Raw genomic sequence first — 20,553 nt, forward strand, 5'->3', positions numbered from 1 at the left:
GCTTCTCCCCGACAGACGGAGGGAGCTGCGGGGACCCGGCGCTGAGCCGAGTCCGAGCGGGAGCCACCTCGCCAGCAGAAACGGGAGGCGCGGGTGGACGAAAGGTGCACAGTGCGCGGTGGCCGCGGGGCCTGCAGCCCGGAATCCGTGGGCGGCGAGGGGTCGCGCGCGCGCCATGCGCTCAGCCCCGACGGCGCGGACGCCCCCTCGCGCGCCGGCAGCTGCTGGGGCCTACGAACCTGGGCCGGGCATAGCCCCCCGACGGCTACTCTAGGGGGCGCGGGGCCCGGCGGGGGGCGGCCGAGCCAGGCGCCCTCCCCCGGCGCTGAGTCCCCGCGCCCCGGAGGGATGGGGCGGGCGGTCCCCGCCGCCTAAGATGCCGGCCATGCGGGGGCTCCTTGCGCCGCAGAACACCTTCCTGGACACCATCGCCACCCGCTTCGACGGGACGCGTGAGTCAGGCCCTAGCTCCCTAGTTTCCGGGGAGTAACCCACTGTCCGAACTGCCACCTGCTGCTTGGTGCCCACCGGCCATCCCCTTCCTCACCCCTCTTGAAGCTAGGGCCATCCTCTCCTTCCAGTAACTGAAGGTTTCCCGGAGGTTTTCAGGGTCAACAGTGCTAGCAGATGTCCCTAGGTGCGGGGCCCGGGATGAGTCAATCTGATCCATCCCGTCCTCAGACCTGGCGCGGTTGCAAAGGCCGAGTCGGGTGAAGCGCGGAACCAGTACGGGTGGACAGCGCAGAGGGCTCACAACCCAGATTTAGAAATAAGATTTGCAAAGGAAGGTAGAGTAGGCGGGATTCAGCAGAGAACTGTGTCTGCAAGCACATCGCACAGTCTAAACCCATCGCTTGGAGTGCCCACCCGGCTCCAAGAAGCTGTGCTTGGGGACTCCCATCCGGACCTGGGAAGTTTGGAAAAAGCAACTTGAGCTTCCAGACTCCGAGTTCCTCTGGCTCTGAACACAGGGAAGTCATGAAAACAGGGTCCCTCCCCCTCTCACTCCCAGCGGGGCTTCCCGGTTCTGACAAGCATTCTCCCTCCTGTTGTAGACAGCCTGTAGGAACTCATCACAGAGCTCCCCCCCCCCAAGCTTCTCCATCTGCTTTGGGCTCGAAGCCTGCTGATTCAGCACCCCTCGCTCCCCAATACATTCTTGGCTCCAGGCTCTGTTGTTCAACCACTATCCATCCACACACCGCCATTCTTGATTGCATTCAATAGTTCCTGAGCAGGGGCGCGCAGTGAGGGTGTGAACACAGCATAGGGTGGACGGTGGCCTGCTTCTCAGACCAAGTGGGTCTCCGTGGGAGGAGCCACACAGCCAGCCTAGTTATCCAATTAGCCGGTGAGCCTGGCAGAAGCCAAGGCGTGCCCAAAGGACAGGTGGTGCAGTCTTTTGGAAATCTCTAGCCCCACCCCTTATTCAAACTGCTCTGGACACTCTGGACAGCAGTGCACACAGGATTGCATCAAACAGTCGGCACTGACACGCGCTGATCCTCAAATACAAATACGCTCATATACATTCAGCAGCCGGGGTAGCCTTCGAGGACACTGATGCACGGTGCACCTGCTAAGTCTCATTCATGAACAGGTCTTGACCAGCACACACAGCATTCCTTGGGGATTGGTGGGGTTTTCCGGTATTTTGAAAAGCAGGGCTGGTAGGTAAAGGTGCCCTTGGTGTTCTCTTGCAGACAGTAACTTCGTCCTGGGCAACGCCCAGGTGGCAGGGCTCTTCCCTGTGGTCTACTGCTCCGATGGCTTCTGTGACCTCACGGGTTTCTCCAGAGCTGAGGTCATGCAGCGAGGCTGTGCCTGCTCCTTCCTCTATGGGCCAGACACCAGTGAGTTGGTCCGCCAACAGATCCGAAAAGCCCTGGATGAGCACAAAGAATTCAAGGCTGAACTGATCCTGTACCGGAAGAGCGGTAAGGCACCATGGCACCAATTTACCTCACCTTCAGTGTCACCATGCTGGGCAGGGCTCCCACTGTCTCTCTTGCTTTTCCTTCCTGTCTTCCCATGTACCCATCTGCCCCTCTGTCCCTTTCTCTGCCTCTCCCTCTTGACCTGCCCCCCCCCCCCATGCTGGTATCATTCTCCACTAGCTTCCAATCTTCAGTTTCTCATATTCAGAAAGGAGCGGGGAGCCACCTCACGTCAATGTGTCTGACAGTCATGTCTGCTCCCTTTGCTCCCCTCCCTGTCCTGAGTGAGCCCCCACTGCTGCTGCCTCCCCAGAAAGCTGGGTTTCTGCTAGCTTCTTACCAGGGACTGTCTGTTGTTACCTTAGGCAGGGCCAAGAATGGAAGGCAGCTAAGTCTATCTCTTTGCCTAGGGCTTCCATTCTGGTGTCTCCTGGATGTGATACCTATAAAAAACGAGAAGGGGGAGGTGGCCCTCTTCCTGGTCTCTCACAAGGACATCAGTGAGACCAAGAACCGAGGAGGCCCTGACAACTGGAAGGAGAGAGGTGGGTGCTCTATCGCCCTGATTTAGAAGTAGAGGCTTGGGCTTGGGCTCGGGCTCAGGCAGGTCTGTAACACTCAGGTTATAGGCACCCACCCTTCTGGTTCTCACTGAGCTCCACTCTGTCTGAGCTGCTCTGGGTTTAGTCCCCAGATGGGAATCTCGTCCTAATAGGCTAGTTGAAACAAAGTTGCGGTTGTCAAAGAAACTCCACCTGCGCCAGGAAGCCCCCCTTCCCACTAATGAGGGAGAGCGTACTCACCTGACTCCTTCTCGAACAGCCTGCCTGATGGAGGGCAGGGATGGGGTGGGGGAAGCCCAGGGTGAAGCCCCTTCCTGGGGCTGGACATTAGACACAGTGTCCAATATCTCATCGCTGTCTGGAGATGCCAGGGAGTACAGTCCATGCCACAGCTCTGCCCTCCCTCAGCCCAGGATTAGCTGGTGTCAGTCTTCAACGCGGGCTCCTCTGAACTTCTATTGACGGCATCCATCCCTCTGGCTCTGCATCTTGAGACCATCTTAGAGATTTCTTAGGCCTTTCTCCACTGACTCCTTTCCTTGTGTGGCTGGATCCAGACCTTCTCCAGGCAGCTGATCCTGGAACTAGGGTACTGAGTACCCCTAGGACTGCACAGCTCTGATTGACAAGTGACCTGGTGACACGAGGAATGCCTAACCCCTCACTCTGAAAAGACAAAGGGGGTCAACGAGCCACATCATTTCACAGACTAGCAACTAGTGTCCTATGCCCAGGATTCTACAGCTTACTGTCACAGGACCCTCTCTTTTGTTGCAGGTGGTGGCCGACGCAGATATGGTCGGGCAGGATCCAAAGGCTTTAATGCCAATCGGAGGCGCAGCCGGGCGGTTCTCTACCACCTCTCTGGTCACCTGCAGAAACAACCCAAGGGCAAGCACAAACTCAATAAGGTGATTGAGCGTCTGGGTGTGTGTTTGGATTGGGGGCAGGGTACCACAGGCCGAGGAGATCCGGGAGGGGAGCTAAACCCAGCTCAGAGAGAATGCCCAGAAGCCACGTGGGTCCCACCAGACCTTTGTGACTGGGACCTGATGGGGGACTAGGTCAACTCTGATCCATCAGAGTTCGAAAAGAAAGTCTTGGCTTTGGAGTCAGATAGACCTGGGTTCAATTCTGGTTCTATTCTTGAGCCATTTCAGCTCTTCCCGATGCTCAGCCTGTAAATAAGGAATGTGTCAGGACCACTTTGAGCATGCAAGGGAGAGAAGGGAGGCGAATGCCCTTCTAGACACTATCCTGATTTAGCCTCTGTCCATATCGTTTCTTCTCTACCTGGACCTTCCCATCCTCACTCAGGGTGTGTTTGGAGAGAAGCCAAATTTGCCCGAATATAAAGTCGCTGCTATCCGGAAGTCACCCTTTATCCTGCTGCACTGTGGGGCTCTGAGAGCCACCTGGGATGGCTTCATCCTGCTCGCCACGCTCTACGTGGCTGTCACTGTGCCATACAGCGTGTGTGTGAGCACAGCACGGGAGCCCAGTGCTGCCCGTGGCCCACCTAGTGTCTGTGACCTGGCCGTGGAAGTCCTCTTCATCTTAGGTATGTGGTAAGGTCTGCGCCTGCTGCTCGCTCCGCTTGGGGCCAGGCCCCCACGGGCTTTCGTAAGGATGATTCTTTGCATGGTTTCCATTGCCCTGCAAGTTTCTCCCTTGTTCTTTCGTGGTTTGTCACCCCAGGGGTTTTCAAATCAAGCCTGGATCCTAAAGGTGTCTCTGCCAATAAAGTGTTCTAGAGCCCCGAGCTGAGAAGAGCCTCAGCGAGCCTCAGTTTCTCCCTCTGTAAAATGGGTATAACTGTGTGCATGCTAGAGTTACTGGGCTTAGTCAGGCCACAGGTGTGAAAGGCCTGGGGGCAGGATCAGGCGTTGGACAGGTAGGTAGGTGTGGAGCTGTCCCCTCCCCTGTTGCTGACTGCCTATTTTCCCACACAGATATTGTGCTGAATTTTCGTACTACATTTGTGTCCAAGTCAGGCCAGGTGGTATTCGCCCCAAAGTCCATTTGCCTCCACTACGTCACCACCTGGTTCCTGCTGGATGTCATAGCAGCACTGCCCTTTGACCTACTACATGCCTTCAAGGTCAATGTGGTCAGTATGGCTGGGTTGGGCGGTGAGCTCGGGTTGGGCTGATACGGGCATGGCTAGAGTTGGCCTGGGATAACCTCCCTTCCCTGGTCTTAGTACGTTGGGGCTCACCTACTGAAGACCGTGCGGCTGCTTCGGCTGCTGCGCCTACTACCAAGACTGGACCGGTACTCTCAGTATAGCGCTGTTGTGCTCACCTTGCTCATGGCTGTGTTTGCCCTGCTCGCCCACTGGGTGGCCTGCGTTTGGTTCTACATCGGCCAGCAAGAGATTGAGAACAGCGAGTCAGAGCTGCCTGAGATCGGTACTGCGGGCTGAGAGGAGGGCTGCATGCACGCCGAGGGAAGGAAGCATACGGGTTTGAGCGCCCGCATGTGGGAATGTCCGAGACGGGGTGTGCGTGTAGGTGATGGCCACCACTAGGTGGGGACAGCCTGGTGACCGCCTCAGGGAGTCTCAGTCACCCCTAGTGTCCTCCTGGTGACCTTGGTCACATTTCTCAAGCTCTTCCCCAGCTCTGGGTGGGCAGGTAAAGACCTGCTGGCCTCCTGGTTTCTTTCCTTGAAGCTTGTCCCCACAGGGTCTCCGGGCCATTGCCCCATTTCGTATGTATGTCCTTCACTATGGTACCTGAATCCACATTCTCCCTGAACCTAAAGGCAGCCTTTTTATCCCAGCGTCTTCCCTCCTTCCTTTGCCCTCCACTGTTCGGCTCCTCCTTCCACCCACCAACTGGGTCTTAACTTTTGCTGAGCCCGTCCACTCTCGTCTCCTCCTCACCCACAAGGTTGCGGTGATTTTTCTGGGGCTGTAAGGCTATAGCCCCTGACTCTGCCCTCTTTCCAGCCCCTCCAAGTCTCAGAGACTGCAGATTGGTTTCATTGTGTCCCTCCTCCCTCCTCACAGTGGTTCCTGTCACCAGCCCCCTGGTATCACCATAAGGACATCGCGACTTTCACCCTTCCCATTCCTCCAACCCAACTGCAGCCATTTCTAACTTCCGGTGCATCCCAAACTGAGCACGCCTTTTCTTTCACACCCCTAGCCCTCTGTTTGCTTCTCAGTAACTGACATTTATTGAGTGTTCCTAGCTGCTTGGGTGGCTTCTCATGTCCGCCGACCTCAGTGGGGTCACTGACCATTCTTAGAACCTGCTCTGATCAGCTCCCCAAGAGATGATGAGGTGTACCTGTGAACCCTGTCCTTGCCGGGTGCATGGAGACAGGTGTGCCCAGAGGACCCACCTGGCTGCTCCCCTGAGTCCTCTAGTTGCCGAGCATGTGGAAACAGGGACACTCCAGCCGTGCCAGCTCCTTGGCACCCCCTTCCCAGGGGGAGTCTATAATGAGGCAGCTCTAGGGTCAGCTGCCACCCTGTGCCTGTCCCCGTCCCTATCTCTGGCTCACCTCCAAGTGGCCCTGAAGCACTAAATTCCCAGGTGCACCCCATTCTTTGCAATGGATCTAGATGCCCTTGGTCTTGAGTCCGCACAAGATGGTTTAACCAGTAAAGGTGCTGACGGCCAAGCCTGGTAGATCTGAGTCTGCTCCCTGGGCCCACATGGTAGGAGAGAACAGTCGGACTTCCACAAATTGTCCTCTGACCTTCACGTGCACACCAGGATGTGTGTACACAGAAAACGAAAGAAAGGAAAAGGGAAGGAAGGAAGGTTTAAAAAAAAAAAAAAAAACAAACCCTCCCTACCATTTAAGGTTGAGCACACATATCTCCTCTTCCAGGAAGCTGTTGAGCCCCTGCCCACTAAGCCTTAACTTTGACACCGCTCCTGGAGACCCTCTTCAGTTTCATTCCTATCCTTCAATATAACCTCTGCCCCTCTGCCCTTCTGCCCTCTGCCCCTCAGTCCCTCTGCCTCTCTGTCCCTCTGTCCCTCTGCACTCTGCCCCTCTGCCTCTCTGTCTCTCTGTCCCTCTGCCCTTCTGCCCTCTGCCCTCTGCCCCTCAGTCCCTCTGCCTCTCTGTCCCTCTGTCCCTCTGCACTCTGCCCCTCTGCCTCTCTGTCTCTCTGTCCCTCTGCCCTTCTGCCCTCTGCCCTCTGCCCCTCAGTCCCTCTGCCTCTCTGTCCCTCTGTCCCTCTGTCCTTCTGCCCCCTGCCCTTCTGCCCCTCTGCCCTTCTGCCCTCTGTCCCTCTGCCCCTGTCCCTCTGCCCTTCTGCCCTCTGCCCCTCTGTCCCTCTGTCCCTCTGTCTCTCTGTCCCTCTGCCCCTTTGCCCCTCTGCCCCTCTGTGGGAGCCCAGCCACTGTGTGCATTCAGCTGCTGAGGGAATGGATGTGAATTTCCCTCGACGACGCTGTGCAGAAACATTGGGGGAGTGTGACACAGGGTCTGTGTGTTGAGGGAGTGTGACACAGGGTCTGTGTGTTGGGGGCATGTGGCAGGGTCTGTGTGTTGAGGGAGTGTGACACGGGGTCTGTTTGTTGGGGGAGTGTGACACAGGGTCTGTGTGTTGGGGGAGTGTGGCAGGGTCTGTGTGTCAGCCCTCGGTACTGGCACTTGCTTCTCTTCTTTTCCATTGTCCAGAGAAGACTGGGAAGGTTCGGCCACCATCTAATGTGAGTGCAAGGAAGTCTGATGGTGTGTGTGTGGGTGTGAGTGTGCATACATAGATTCATCTCTGTGCAAGCATACCCCCATCCCTGCCTGTGTGTCAGCGTTCAGTCACCTGTGGTCACTAGCCTTTCAAGCACGCATAGGCCTTTATGGTACAAGTGGCCATGGTTGTGACTGGACATGTGTTTACATGTGTGCTTGCCTTCTCCACTGTGTGGGGCATGTGTGGTACCTCGGTGGCATATGTGTACACATCCACGTGGGTGTGTTGGGGACAGCATATGTGAGACTGGGTAGTTTGTGGTGTTGAGGGGCTGCGTGTGCCTGGATGGTCAGAGGCATCTGTGCTTGGACAAAGGAAAATCGTGTGAATGAATGGGGCAGAGGGTGTGTCCTCAGCCAGATGCCACCTCTACCCCAGCCTCTGCCTGGCCACCTACCTCCTGTTGGATGCATTCCGTGATATTGACAAGCAGCCTTGGAGAAGGTGTGGTTCCCCTTACTCTATCAGAGGCACCAATGGGATCAGCTGTGGAGCCTGGCAGTCTTTCTCCTGTGCTATCTTGCTGAGAGGTGAAGAGATGTTCTTGCAGAGAAGAGAAAGGTTGGACAGAAGCCACAGGCGTGGGCCTGCATTTGCAAGGGCTGCCCATTTTCAGGGCTGCCAGCTTAGTACACCTGGATCTGCAGAGTAGCAGAACACGTCCTGCTCTCTCAGTGCCCCATTCCGTTCCCCAGGCTGGCTGCAGGAGCTGGCACGCAGGCTGGAGACGCCCTATTACCTGGTGAGCCGGAGTCCAGATGGAGGGAACAGCTCTGGCCAGAGTGAAAACTGCAGTAGCAGTGGCGGCGGCAGCGAAGCCAACGGGACTGGGCTGGAGCTGCTGGGTGGCCCATCCCTACGCAGCGCCTACATCACCTCCTTGTACTTCGCGCTCAGCAGTCTCACCAGTGTGGGCTTCGGCAATGTGTCCGCTAACACAGACACTGAGAAGATTTTCTCCATCTGCACCATGCTTATTGGAGGTGAGGCTGGGCGGTGGTTAGCTGGGCCCCTCCACAGCCACCTCTCTCCGGGTTTCCACAACTGGAGCTGTGGAGTCTGCCTTTGTCGGTCAACTAGACCAGGGCAGGGAAGGATGCCGGTGCACTCTGTCTAGGAGCATGGGGATAGGCAGGGAGCAGAAGACAGGTTTGCTGTCGGGACATCAGGCCTGGCCAGGCCTGGAGGTGACTTTTCCTCTCTATCCTTGACCAGCTCTGATGCATGCAGTGGTGTTTGGGAATGTGACAGCCATCATCCAGCGCATGTACGCTCGCCGCTTTCTGTACCACAGCCGCACCCGTGACCTGCGAGACTACATTCGCATCCACCGCATCCCCAAGCCCCTCAAGCAGCGCATGCTCGAGTACTTCCAAGCCACCTGGGCCGTGAACAACGGCATCGATACCACTGAGGTGTGGTGGCCTCCTAGGCTGCTTCTAGACTTTCACCTCCTCAAGGGGTTTGTGCTTGGCCTCAACGATCAGGAGTGGAGCTGTGGGTGGGTAGGAAATGCAGAAATATGGTTTCTCTGGTTCTTCTGCAAAGACAGCACACACACACACACCCCCCCCCCCCGTACACGAGACAGAGCAGAATTCTAGTTGGGTCTGTGAGCTCCGTGTGCATTCACTGATGTCAGAGTCTGAGGCCAGGAGGAGGAAAGGGGCTAGGAGGGGCTGCAAAGAGTTTTCTTCCATTCACTGTACCCTCTGCACCTTATGGTGGGTGGGAGGCTTGGACCTCCTCCCATTCCCCCTCTTGCTTCTGAGGTTGGAAATAGCCAGGGGCTGACTGGAAGGGACCTCCTCTTCTGCCACCCCAACTGTCCCTTACTGCCTGCTTGCAGCTGCTGCAGAGCCTTCCGGATGAGCTTCGAGCAGACATCGCCATGCACCTGCACAAGGAGGTCCTGCAGCTGCCATTGTTCGAGGCAGCGAGCCGTGGCTGCCTGCGGGCACTGTCTCTGGCCCTGAGGCCCGCCTTCTGCACGCCGGGCGAGTACCTCATTCACCAAGGCGATGCTCTCCAGGCTCTCTACTTTGTGTGCTCAGGTTCCATGGAGGTCCTCAAAGGTGGCACCGTCCTCGCCATTCTAGGTTCGTGAGAAGGGAGAAAGGGTGCTTGGGGGCTCATGTGTCTAGGGAAGTCATGGTCATTCCAAGGAAAAAAATCAGAGAGTGGGTGCATACGAAGCCACAGAGGGGAGAAACAGACAGGATGGAGTCGGGAACAACCAGAGCCCTAGACAAAGCTCAAAGCCAGCGATAACAAAGTAGCAACATGGGAGGAGATGGCAACTTTGAGGCAGTTCCTAGGATGAGGTCAGAGACAGAGGCCAGCTTTTAAGAAGAGCCAGTGCATGATGGGATAGAGAAGACGTGGTAGAAAGTACAGAGGACAGTGCTCTAGTAGGGGAGAAAGAGGGCAGGTCACACAGAGCAAGTCCAAAGCCCAGGCAGGTGGCAATAGAGCTCAGTCTCCATGTGACACAGTGGACTCTCTCGGATAATAAAGAGCACACCCTTCCTTTGGCAAAAGGAAGAGAGGAAGTAACACATCAGCTTCCTAATGAGGACGAGGGACCAGCACAGCAGAGGGGACAGTAGACTTACGGAGGACTGTCTGCCCATCCCTTCCAGTCCGAGACTCCAGGAACTCATAGGAAACGTTACAGAAACCATTAGTATTCACCCAGCTAAGCTAGGCGTTGGCCGTATGTGTGGAATAGCCAGGTACCTTGGGAGGGTGATGGCCTCAGAAGGGAAGCATTTGAGGGGGGCCAGGTGTGCGCATGAGCACCAGGAAAGCCTGGGCTCAGAGGAGCACAGGCCTGCACCTAAAGGGGCAGCACTAAGTGTCTGTGGGAGGCTCTCACTGGTGACCCTGGAGGGCAAGGAACCGAGGCAGCCTGGGCAATTCAGGTGGGTTCATACACCAGGGGGAAGAGAGGTAATGACCAGGTCACAGACAAGTCCTTGGTGTGGGGACAACTAGAGCCCCACAGCCACAATAAAGACTAGGACAGGAAAGAACACAGGCAGTGGTGGTTGCTGGGCACCCCAGCAGCTACTGGTGCTCATCCCCTCTCACTTGAGAAGGAGGGCCCTCCAACAGCATTAGATGAAAGAAATGTCGCCAGGGGACTCAGAGCCTGAGCAAGGTGGCAGACTGTTGAAGCACTTTTTTTTTTTTTTTCTCATCTTTCGTAAGTGCGGCTTCTGAGCTTAGACACAGAAGATACCAGAGCTAAGGAAATGGAGTTACGGCCATGTATGGTGGCATATGCTGGGAGTCCAAAGTAGGTGGAGCACTGAGGCAAGAGAACCGCTCGAGCGCCTGAGGAGTATCTAAGCCAGCCTAGGAAACAGCAAGGCCATCTGAAAGAGAGAGGGAGAGAGGGAGGGGCAAAAAGGGAGGAAGTGAGGAAGGCAGGCAGACAGGCAAGGGCTTGGCTGATGCAGTGTTTGCCTAGCAAGCACAAGACCCTGGATTCAGTCCCCAGCATCACAGTAAACCAGGCATGGTGGAGCATGCTTGTATTCCCAGCCCCTGGGAGGTGGAGGCAGGAGGATCAGAAGTTCAAGGTTATCCTGGACTACATATGTGCTTAAGGCTAGAACTAGATAAATGAAACTCTGTTTCAAAAAGCAGAAGGAAAATAACTAACTGACTAACTAACTAACTAAGGAAGGAGGGAATATAGCACAACACAAGTGTGGCTAGTGACCCTTGAGGAACCCAGTAGAGCTGGGAAGACTGGTCAGGACAGGACTGTTCAGCTGGTCACTCGGTAGCTCCACATGTCTGCATTAAGTGCCTGGCTCAGATCCTGCTTGAGAACTGAGTGGTCTGTGTTTGCTATGGAGCCCAGGCTGGCCCTGAACTTGCCATCTGAGGGCTGGGAGTAGATGTGCCCACCTGTGACCTGGTTTTCTGCCTTGCTTTCATCCCAGCATCCCACCTGGCTCCTCAGCTGGGCATCCAGGTGTGTCCCACCTGGCTCCTCAACTGGGCATCCAGGTGTGTCCATCTGGCTTCTCAACTGGGCATCCAGGTGTGTTCCACCTGCCTCCTCAACTGGGCATCCAGGTGTGTCCCACCTGCCTCCTCAGCTGGGCATCCAGGTGTGTCCCACCTGCCTCCTCAACTGGGCATCCAGGTGTGTCCCACCTGGCTCCTCAGCTGGGCATCCAGGTGTGTCCCACCTGCCTCCTCAACTGGGCATCCAGGTGTGTCCCACCTGGCTCCTCAGCTGGGCATCCAGGTGTGTCCATCTGGCTCCTGGCAAGCTGAGTCTGGTCCTGTAGTCAACAGTAATGATTCTAGCCCCCACCTGTTTGTAAACTGACTCAGCCAAGTGTTCCAAGAGCTGTGATAGAGGATGCAACCCATGAGCTGAGCCTGGAAGCTGTGGCTGGGCGCAGGTCGCTGTTGACTCTCCTCAGGCTTGTTCCTCATTTGTGTCTCACTTTTGGCTGAGGACGGACTTATACCTGTCTTATTCCAGATCACACAAAACACAGCTCCTTCCTTGGAAAATCCCTTTATAACTCAAATAGCTCTCAGAGGATCCAGGAAACTTCAAAACAGGAGCAGAAAACTTAAATGAGGCTCATTCTGCACTTCAGTTTGAGCAAAACTCTGCAAACATTCAGAGGCCTCTGGGCTCCATGTGTGTTGACAGCGTCCACCTGTCTGGGTCTTTTTTTTTTTTTTTGGTTCTTTTTTTCGGAGCTGGGGACCGAACCCAGGGCCTTGTGCTTCCTAGGTAAGCACTCTACCACTGAGCTAAATCCCCAGCCCCCACCTGTCTGGGTCTTAAAGGCCTTGACTATACTTACCTGGCAGGGGAGATACCATGATCACGAAGGTGGTTTTCCCAGGGCGAGGCTTATCCATTGCACTCCGGATGTGCTGACCCCTGCGATTTCCCCAAATGCGGGAAACTCGACTGCATAATTTGTGGTAGTGGGGGACTGCGTTCGAGCTCTCCCCTGGCAAAAAAAAAAAAAAAAAAAAAAAAAAAAGGCCTTGACTACCCCTTCTAATCTTTCTAACCACATGGCTGGCCTGGTAGGAGCCAAACTGCCTTTGCCAGTGCCCAGATTGTTGATCCCTGCTGGGATTGGACGAGAGGGAGGAGGGGAGATGCAGAGTGATGAAGGTCTCTGGTTGGCTCTGTCAGCCATCAACATTAACTCACCCGACCTTGTCCACAGGGCCACAGACTCGGGATGTGATTCTAAGACACACCTCCCCGTCAGACATCCTTGAGGTGTTCTGACATCCTTTTGTGTTTTGGTTTTATTGTTTGTTTGTTTGTTTATGAGACAGGGTTTCCCAGTGTAGCCCTGGCTGTCCTGGAGCTAGCTATGTAAATGAGGCTGGCCTTGAGCTCACAGAGATCCACCTGCATCATTTGATAGTTGCTGTCAGCCAGGTGGTATTCTCAGCTAGCTTTGGAAAACCCTTTATGGTAAGATCAAGGCACGCCCCTCCAAACCCCAGGGCAATGCCAGCATAGCCATGATGTTTTCACCATGCCATACAGGGCACTGAACTGCTACTACCAGATTCTGGTCCCTGGACAAGCTATACCCAAATCGACTGTGGGCCTTTAAGAAAATGATTGGGGGGGGGGGGGTTGGGGATTTGGCTCAGTGGTAGAGCACTTGCCTAGCAAGCGCAAGGCCCTGGGTTCGGTCCCCAGCTCCAAAAAAAAAAAAAAAAAAAAAAAAAGAATAGGAAAAAAAAAAAAAGAAAATGATTGGGGGATGGAGTGATGGCTCAGAGGCTAAGAACACTGTTCTTCCAGAGGTCCTGGAGGTCCTGAGTTCAATTCCCATCAACCACAAGGTGGCTCACAACCATCTGTAAGGGGGTCCGATGCCCTCTTCTGGTGCGTCTGAAGACAGCTACAGTATACTCACATACGTAAAACAAATAAATAAATCTTTTAAAAAATTATCAGGTTGTAATGATAAGGGTTGTGCCGGGGCCTGGAAGTCTGATTGGTTTAATTTCCCCAGGGGAGTTTAATTAACGGGTGTCTGTCTGTCTGCGGACATTCCTGCTTGGATGCAGAAGTTTCGGCCAGTGTTTTGCCCTTGGAGGTGCTTGAGAGCCTGGGTCCTACTGTTCTCTACCCCAATTGTGTGCAAGAGTCAGAGAGAGCACGAGGGACCACACCATGGCTGGGGTCTCGATCTGCTCAGTCTACAGACCATTTCCCTCCCCAAGTGGCTTGCTAACCTTGGCTTCCTCTCCCCAGGGAAGGGTGACCTGATCGGCTGTGAGCTGCCCCAGCGAGAGCAAGTAGTGAAGGCCAATGCCGACGTAAAGGGGCTGACATACTGCGTCCTACAGTGCCTGCAGCTGGCTGGGCTGCACGAGAGCCTCGCACTGTACCCTGAGTTTGCCCCACGCTTTAGCCGTGGCCTCCGAGGGGAGCTCAGCTACAACCTGGGAGCTGGAGGAGTGTCTGCAGAGGTGAGGGTGCTGGGCATGTGTGTGTGTGGGGTGCTGGGGTTTCCGGAAGATGAACTGAACAGAGTGGGGTGTGTGTGTCAAAGAGGGACCTGTGGACTTGTGTGCCTCTGCCTCAGGGCTGGGGTCCACACTCAGTGCTTTCATTTCAGTGTGTTTTTAATTTTTTAAAAAAATTTATTCGATGTGTATGTGTGTGCTGTGTGAGTTTGTGTGTACCTCTTGTGTGCGGGAGCCTTCAAGAAGCCGGAAGAGAGTATCATATATCCTGGAACTCCAGTTACAGGTGTCGCTGTGAGTCACCACGTGGGTATTGGGTTCTCGGCAAGAGAGTTATGTCCTCTGGAACCAACTCTGTGATGTAGAAGTCATTCCAAGCCATGTGATGATATATGTCTTTAGTCCCAGGTGAATCTCTGTGACATCAAGGCTAGCCTGGTCTATGTAGTAAGTTCTAAGACAGCCAGAGCTTATCTGACACACTACCTACCGGTCCTGGCCAAAACAAAATCTGCTGTGGCAGGAGCTCGGAGCTCAGTACCCTCACTAACAGGTGAACCCTGGAGTCTACAGTACAGACTACAGGCGGGGGGTTGGTCAGAGATAGACCATGGAGGCTGCTGCTGCTGAATAAGGGCCCCGTGGAGCCCCTTGACCCTTCGTCATGAAATAGCAGATTCTGAGGGTACAGTTGTTACTTCCTATCAATAAAACATGGCCAGGGTAACTTTCAGGAGGAAGGGTTTATCTAGACCTACATCCTGAGGGATGAGTCTCCCTGGTGGAGACACAGGGCAACAGGTAGGGAGGCAGGAGCAGGAAGCTGAGGGTTCATGGCCTTTACCACAGCCAGGAAGTGGACAGAGTGACACGGAAATGGCTGGCTTATTTTTCTCTCAACTCCCTGCCCCCATCTTCATCCAGAAAAACCACACCTCCTAAACCTCACTAAAATGTGCCATCAACTGGAGACAACGAGATGCCTGAGCCCGTGCGGTCGTTTCTCATTTGAACCTCCACAGAGGTCTCGGGATTGTCACTAGTTCATAGAGAAGTCCCGTTAGTCTGAAGAATCAAGAAGAGGGCTGTTGTATCCACCTTTGGGCGGATTTGGTGATTTCACTGTGGCAACAGTGTAGCGGGGGTTACTGGGGCCCCGTGATTTCCTCTTGCTGGTGTTTCCTATGCCTTGGTAAGAAAGAGAAGTAGAACACAGCAGTGTTGAACCATGTTGAACCCTGTTCCCCTCTGTCCCCAGGTGGATACCAGCTCACTGAGTGGTGACAACACCCTCATGTCCACACTGGAGGAGAAGGAGACAGATGGGGAGCAAGGACACACGATCTCACCAGCCCCAGCAGATGAGCCCTCCAGCCCCCTGCTGTCACCTGGCTGTACCTCCTCCTCCTCAGCGGCCAAACTACTCTCCCCACGTCGAACTGCACCCCGGCCGAGGCTGGGTGGCAGAGGGCGGCCAAGTAGGGCAGGGGTTTTGAAGCCTGAGGCTGGTCCTTCTGCTCATCCACGGACACTTGATGGGTTGCAGCTGCCCCCCATGCCATGGAATGTACCTCCAGACCTGAGCCCCAGGTGAGCAGGCCCTGGACCTCATGGCAAGATGGTGGTGGTTAGGACAGAGGTACCCGCTAGGCACACCCTCACCTGGGTGTTGCTCTTTTGTTTGAGACTATGTAACCCAGGTCGATTTCCACTTTGATCCTCCTGATTCTGTCTCCCGAGTGCTGGGATTACAGATGTCTGCCATGCCTGGCATCATGTTGCCGCCGCTACCTCCTCCTCCTCCTCCTCCCCCTCCCCCTCCCCCTCCCCCTCCCCTCCCCCTCCCCTCCTCCTCCTCCTCCTCCTCCTCCTCCTCCTCCTCCTCCTCCTCCTCCTCCTCCTCCTCCTCCTCCTCCTACCTCTCCTCCATTTTATTTTTGATAGGTTGGAAGGCAGGGGACTGTGCACTTGAGTCTCTGCCCTCAGAGGCCAGAAGAGGGCATTGAGTCTCCTGGAACTGCAGTAATAGGTGTTTTTGAGCTGTTCTATGCAAGTTCTCTGCAAGAACAAAACAGGCACTTAACTGATTTGTGTAGTTTTACGATCTATCCGTCTTTGCTCCTGGAAGTGGCCACATTACCCAGCACCCCCCCCCCCGCATCCTTGGGCTTCCCTTAAATCCTCGGATAAAAGACACAGACAGTCTTTCAATCACAACTTGCCGTCTTGGCACAATTGCAGAGGTATCACTTCAGGCCCCATCCTTCCAGCCATTATGGTCCACACCTGCCTTCCTTCCCAGATTCCTGCTATCCCAATACCTGGTTAGAGGCGGCTTACCTTGAACTCCTGTTTTGTGTTACACCAATGTACTCTTCAGCTAATCGCAAGCTCCTAGGAAAAGGGACCGTATCCTAGCATCTTAGGATGCCCAGGACCCCTGGCCAACACCTGTGACCACTGGAGTTTCCCATCCTGACACCACAGTAGACGCCTGTCATCTGATTTGATGTCCTGCCTTTTGATTTCCTGGGTCCGCAGGGTCGTAGATGGCATTGAGGATGGCTGCGGCTCTGACCAGCACAAGTTCTCTTTCCGGGTGGGTCAGTCTGGCCCAGAATGTAGCAGCAGCCCCTCCCCAGGAACAGGTATTAGGTGTGGGGACAGGGAATGTTGGTGGGCACCCCATTTGCCTCATAGACGTCAAGCAGTGTGGTATCTGAGGAACCATAGAAGCCTCCCAGGCTGCTGGTGATGACTGGTATGGAGGTTTGGGTAACTGCCTGGTCAGCTTTTGAACAGCGTAAACTTGGCACCTTGGTCCTGCCTCCGGTCTATAAAATGGGTTGTTGTGCATGTTAAATGAGTATATACCTGACACTCTTGGCACATGTCTGCCTGTCTGGGAGACAGAGGGCTGGAAAGACTGAACTGAACCTGGCGCTGAATGAGACAGGTGGCCTGGAAAGGGGACATAATCTAGGACAGGATGAGGGACAGATATAAAGAGCGGCTTGCAGCTAGATGGTGGCATTTGCCTGTAATCCCAGCACTAGGGAGGTGGAGGTGGACAGAGCTCAGGGCTCAATAGCCTTGGCTATTCACACTTGAGGGAACATCATGGGCTATGAGACTTTCTCATCCTGCCCCACAAAGGGACAACGTCCTGCAGGGAGGAAAGCAGTAGACAGTATTACTCAGGGCTTCTGGGAGGGTTTCTCATGCTGACAATTTCGGCAAAATTTAGCAACTTGACCAACGCCAGAAGGGAGCAGGGTGAGCCAGACGAGTGCTAAGAGGCCAGTCCCGGATCCTGTCTGTCTTTTAGCAGCTCTGGTTGATAATCTCGTCCTTTCCACAGAGAGTGGCCTGCTCACTGTCCCCTTGGTGCCCAGTGAGGCAAGAAACACAGACACACTGGACAAGCTACGGCAGGCGGTGGGTAGATGAGGTGGGGGCAGGGAGGGCGGGCCTGGCTGAGATGGCTGGCCCACTGACCTTGTGTCCTCTTAACTCCACCCCCAAGGTGACGGAGCTGTCTGAACAGGTGCTGCAGATGCGAGAGGGACTGCAGTCACTTCGCCAGGCTGTGCAGCTCATCCTGGTGCCCCAAGGGGAAGGCCAGTGTCCCCGGGTATCAGGAGAGGGGCCATGCCCAGCCACTGCCTCTGGGCTCCTACAACCCCTGCGTGTGGACACTGGGGCATCATCCTACTGCCTGCAGCCCCCAGCAGGTTCAGTCTTGAGTGGGACCTGGCCTCACCCCCGTCCAGGGCATCCCCCTCCCCTCATGGCACCCTGGCCCTGGGGCCCCCCAGCATCTCAGAGCTCCCCCTGGCCTCGAGCCACAGCTTTATGGACCTCCACCTCAGACTCAGAGCCCCCTGGCTCTGGAGACCTCTGCTCTGAGCCCAGCACCCCAGCCTCACCCCCTCCTCCTGAGGAAGGAGCTAGGACTGGGACTCCTGCACCTGTGAGCCAGGCTGAGGCTACCAGTACTGGAGAGCCCCCTCCGGGGTCAGGGGGCCGAGCCTTGCCCTGGGATCCCCACAGCCTAGAGATGGTGCTCATCGGCTGCCATGGCCCTGGCTCGGTCCAGTGGACCCAGGAGGAGGGCACAGGAGTCTGACCACAGGCAGGGAGAGGGGTTCTGCAAACACCCGCCACCTGCTGACCGCCCAGCCTCACAGGGCTGCCCTCTGGCTCAGGGCAGGGAACCTAAGGAAGGAGGAGGGTGAGCTGGAGCCTCAGGCCCCAGGCCAGGGATCCACGGGTTCTGCTCCACTGACCTGACCCAATGGGGGCAGAGGCCTGAGGACGAGGAGGGGTTCTGCCATTCCTTGCATGTGCCCATCTCCACTGTCCTCTGTCCTCATGTTTTTTATATTAAAAAACATAAAAAAAAACCAATAAAGAAACTACTTTGGAACTCAGTACTTTTTATTTACAAAAAACGAAAACAAAAAGGAGGAATCTAAAGCTGATCCACTGGAGACACAGGAGTGATGTGGCAATGGTGGGGGCTCTGGCTCTGGGGAGGCACAGGGGTCCCAGCCTCTCCTGGCGTCCCCACGGTGACCCCACCTTGCCTCAAAGGCTCAATCAATGGTCCAGCAGTTGGGCCACTACCCACTCTGGGTACAAGCGATTTCCAGGAGCCTGAGTTCCCAGCTCAAGGGAGCTGGAATGACAGGGGAAACTGAGGCCAGAGAATGCCCTGGTTTCTGCTACCCGCCTCACTGTGGTGTGATCTTGGCAGCCTCAGCCCGGATGAGGGCAATGAGGTCCTGGTTGATGAGGAAGACAAATCGCAGGCTGGCGATCTGGGCAGGAGAGAAAGATGGCTGAGTCTCGAGGTGGGGCGGAGCCGCACCCATGGACCCGTTAGTCAGGCACCAGGTGAGACTCTCCTCCACCCCAACTCACCTCCACCACAGAGTTGTTGCTAAGGCGCCACTTGGAGCCACACAGCACAGGCCGCCCGTCGATATAGATGGGCCGCCGGCCCTCGTTGGCAATGAAGAAGTCACCATTGTTTTTCAGCTTGATGACACCTGTAGAAGCAGAGAGGAAAAGAAATGACGAGACGGAGACAAACAGGAGAGCGAGCCCAGTGTCCTTCTGCTTCCTGGGTATGACAGCACGAAGGTACTTGCAGCCCCAAGGTAGAGATCTCAAAGCACCAAGTCCTTGGACCTTCCTCACTAAGTCAGAAGGGTTCTCTAGGCACCATGGCCTAGAAAAGCCAGTGAGAGGCTCAGGACATCCCCACCTGTCCCCTGTGGAGTGCAGGGTGGGCATACCTTGCTTTCGGGAGATCTTCCAGGCTGGACCTTCTAGAGACAAGTCCACATCAATCTGGTTGTCCTTGGTTGCTCTGCCCAGGGTTATCTGGGAAAATGGTGGTGGTGAGGGCTGGGTCAAGGAATGAGAAAAAGAAACCCCACACAGACCAGGGAGGAAAAGAAATCAAGGACCGAGCAGAGAAAGGGGCGATAGAGGGGGTTGCCTGGGCAGGATCAGAGCAGTGTCAGCCTGTCTCACCTCACGGGAGCGCATTAGGTACCGCACCATGCGGCCCCGCAACACGGCCAGGGTCTGGTTGTCGAAGTCTGGAGAACTCATGCCTGAGAAAAGAGCAGGGTCAGCAAAGCAGGAAAGACCTACTATGTGAGGGCTGGGGCAGGAAAGACCTACTGCGTGCTATGTGAGGGCTGGGGCAGGAAAACAGGGACTGGGCCTAGTAAACAGCACTCCAGACAGGCAAGGGAAGGCCGGGCTCAATGGAACAGAGCTGCCACCGAGCACGGTCTGTCCCCTGCCCCTCACCTGTGATGCTGTCCACTAGCACCTGCCACTTATGCAGCTCCTGTTCCAGCTGCCGGATCTCTCGTTTCTGGCGCCGATCAGCCACTGTCAGCTCTGAGGTGAAGTGGAATGGTAAGAGACTGCTGCCACTCGCACCTTCAACTGTCCCCTCCATTTCAGTAAGAGCTCCCGTTCCCGCCCCGTCCCCAGCAGGCAGACTCACCATGTTCCAGGACTTCATCTCGCATGTCCCTGAGTATCAAAAAGGATTTGTCACTGTCGGGCCCCTGCTACCTGGCCCACCACAGCACCCCAGGCTCCTCAGCCAAGGGGCTCAGAGAGTTGTCTAAGCCTTGGCCTAGCCCTGGGACTGGGTGGGGAGAACGGGAAGGCAGTGAGCTTAAGCGGCCCCCACAGGAGAGGGTGAAGCAGGTGGCTAAGCCCAGCAGCTGCAACTGAAGCTGTCTGCTGGGCAGCCTGGTGTGCCCGACAAAGTGGAGCCAACCCTCTCCAGGAACTCACTTGAGCTTACTGTCGTCAATCAGGTCCTCTGCATCTGAGAAGTTTAGCACTTGGTCCCCCTTAGGCAGTGGCTGCACTGAATAAACAACAGAGACATATAAACATGGAGGCTCTATCCCGGCCCCAGCTGCCCAACAGCCAGGGGAGCCAAGCAGCCAGTGTGCAAGGACACAGGCCTGCTGGAGCCAGAGCCGCAGAGGGGTCACGGTCCCAAGCAGGTGGCACTCTGAATTGACAAAACTCATCCTGCCATTTAACTTGGGACAGAGGCGGTTCTGGACAAGGAAACTATAGCTGACATACACGGGCTTCTGATGTGAGGAAAGTAATAGAGGCGGATTAAACCCGGATCCCAGCCAGGGCACAGCCAGGACCAAAACTGCTCCCCAGGCTTTTGGCCAGCCAAGAGCCATGCGCCACTGGAAAGCACTGACTGAGAGCTGCTGCTACTTCAGTCTGTGGAGAATGACCTCCTTATGGGCCAAGAAATCAGCTTTACTGTTTTTGAAGGTGA

The 20,553-nt window shown here is 55.5% G+C and overlaps 2 protein-coding genes, 1 long non-coding RNA gene and 1 other non-coding gene across 5 annotated transcripts in view; 2 read left to right on the forward strand and 2 right to left on the reverse strand.

The window, feature by feature from the left end:
• Kcnh3 (potassium voltage-gated channel subfamily H member 3) lies at positions 1–18,138 on the forward strand. 2 transcript variants are annotated; one of them, XM_087555919.1, is made up of 15 exons: positions 1–1,600; positions 1,704–1,937; positions 2,348–2,482; positions 3,278–3,411; positions 3,818–4,061; positions 4,453–4,610; positions 4,704–4,911; positions 7,916–8,203; positions 8,436–8,635; positions 9,070–9,319; positions 13,495–13,712; positions 14,968–15,299; positions 16,251–16,357; positions 17,071–17,147; positions 17,236–18,138. In XM_087555919.1, the coding sequence occupies exons 2-15, from the start codon at positions 1,808–1,810 to the stop codon at positions 17,836–17,838; spliced, it is 3,084 nt and encodes a 1,027-aa protein (XP_087412045.1). In that variant the 5' UTR covers positions 1–1,600; positions 1,704–1,807; the 3' UTR covers positions 17,839–18,138. The 2 variants fall into 2 exon arrangements, with proteins under 2 accessions (XP_087412045.1, NP_058804.1); NM_017108.1 differs by having other exon boundaries at positions 222–452; positions 17,236–18,134.
• On the reverse strand, positions 745–3,372 carry LOC148004978 (uncharacterized). Its single transcript, XR_015626018.1, has 4 exons — positions 3,250–3,372; positions 2,741–3,166; positions 2,298–2,380; positions 745–1,885 (listed from the first exon to the last, which is right to left on the reverse strand). It is a non-coding gene; the product is annotated as an uncharacterized LOC148004978 (long non-coding RNA).
• Positions 12,057–12,220, forward strand: LOC120093942 (U1 spliceosomal RNA). Its single transcript, XR_015626278.1, has one exon. It is a non-coding gene; the product is annotated as a U1 spliceosomal RNA (small nuclear RNA).
• Mcrs1 (microspherule protein 1) overlaps positions 18,132–20,553 on the reverse strand; it is an 8,817-nt gene continuing 6,395 nt past the window's right edge. Inside the window, 7 exon segments of the mRNA NM_001013106.1 lie at positions 18,132–18,532; positions 18,636–18,763; positions 19,013–19,100; positions 19,254–19,336; positions 19,539–19,631; positions 19,741–19,769; positions 20,040–20,115. Coding sequence (NP_001013124.1) covers positions 18,446–18,532; positions 18,636–18,763; positions 19,013–19,100; positions 19,254–19,336; positions 19,539–19,631; positions 19,741–19,769; positions 20,040–20,115 — 584 coding nt within the window. The 3' untranslated portion in view covers positions 18,132–18,445.

This window comes from Rattus norvegicus, chromosome 7 (assembly GCF_021556685.1).
Source record: "Rattus norvegicus strain SHRSP/BbbUtx chromosome 7, alternate assembly SHRSP_T2T, whole genome shotgun sequence".
Taxonomy (NCBI): Eukaryota; Metazoa; Chordata; class Mammalia; order Rodentia; family Muridae; genus Rattus; species Rattus norvegicus.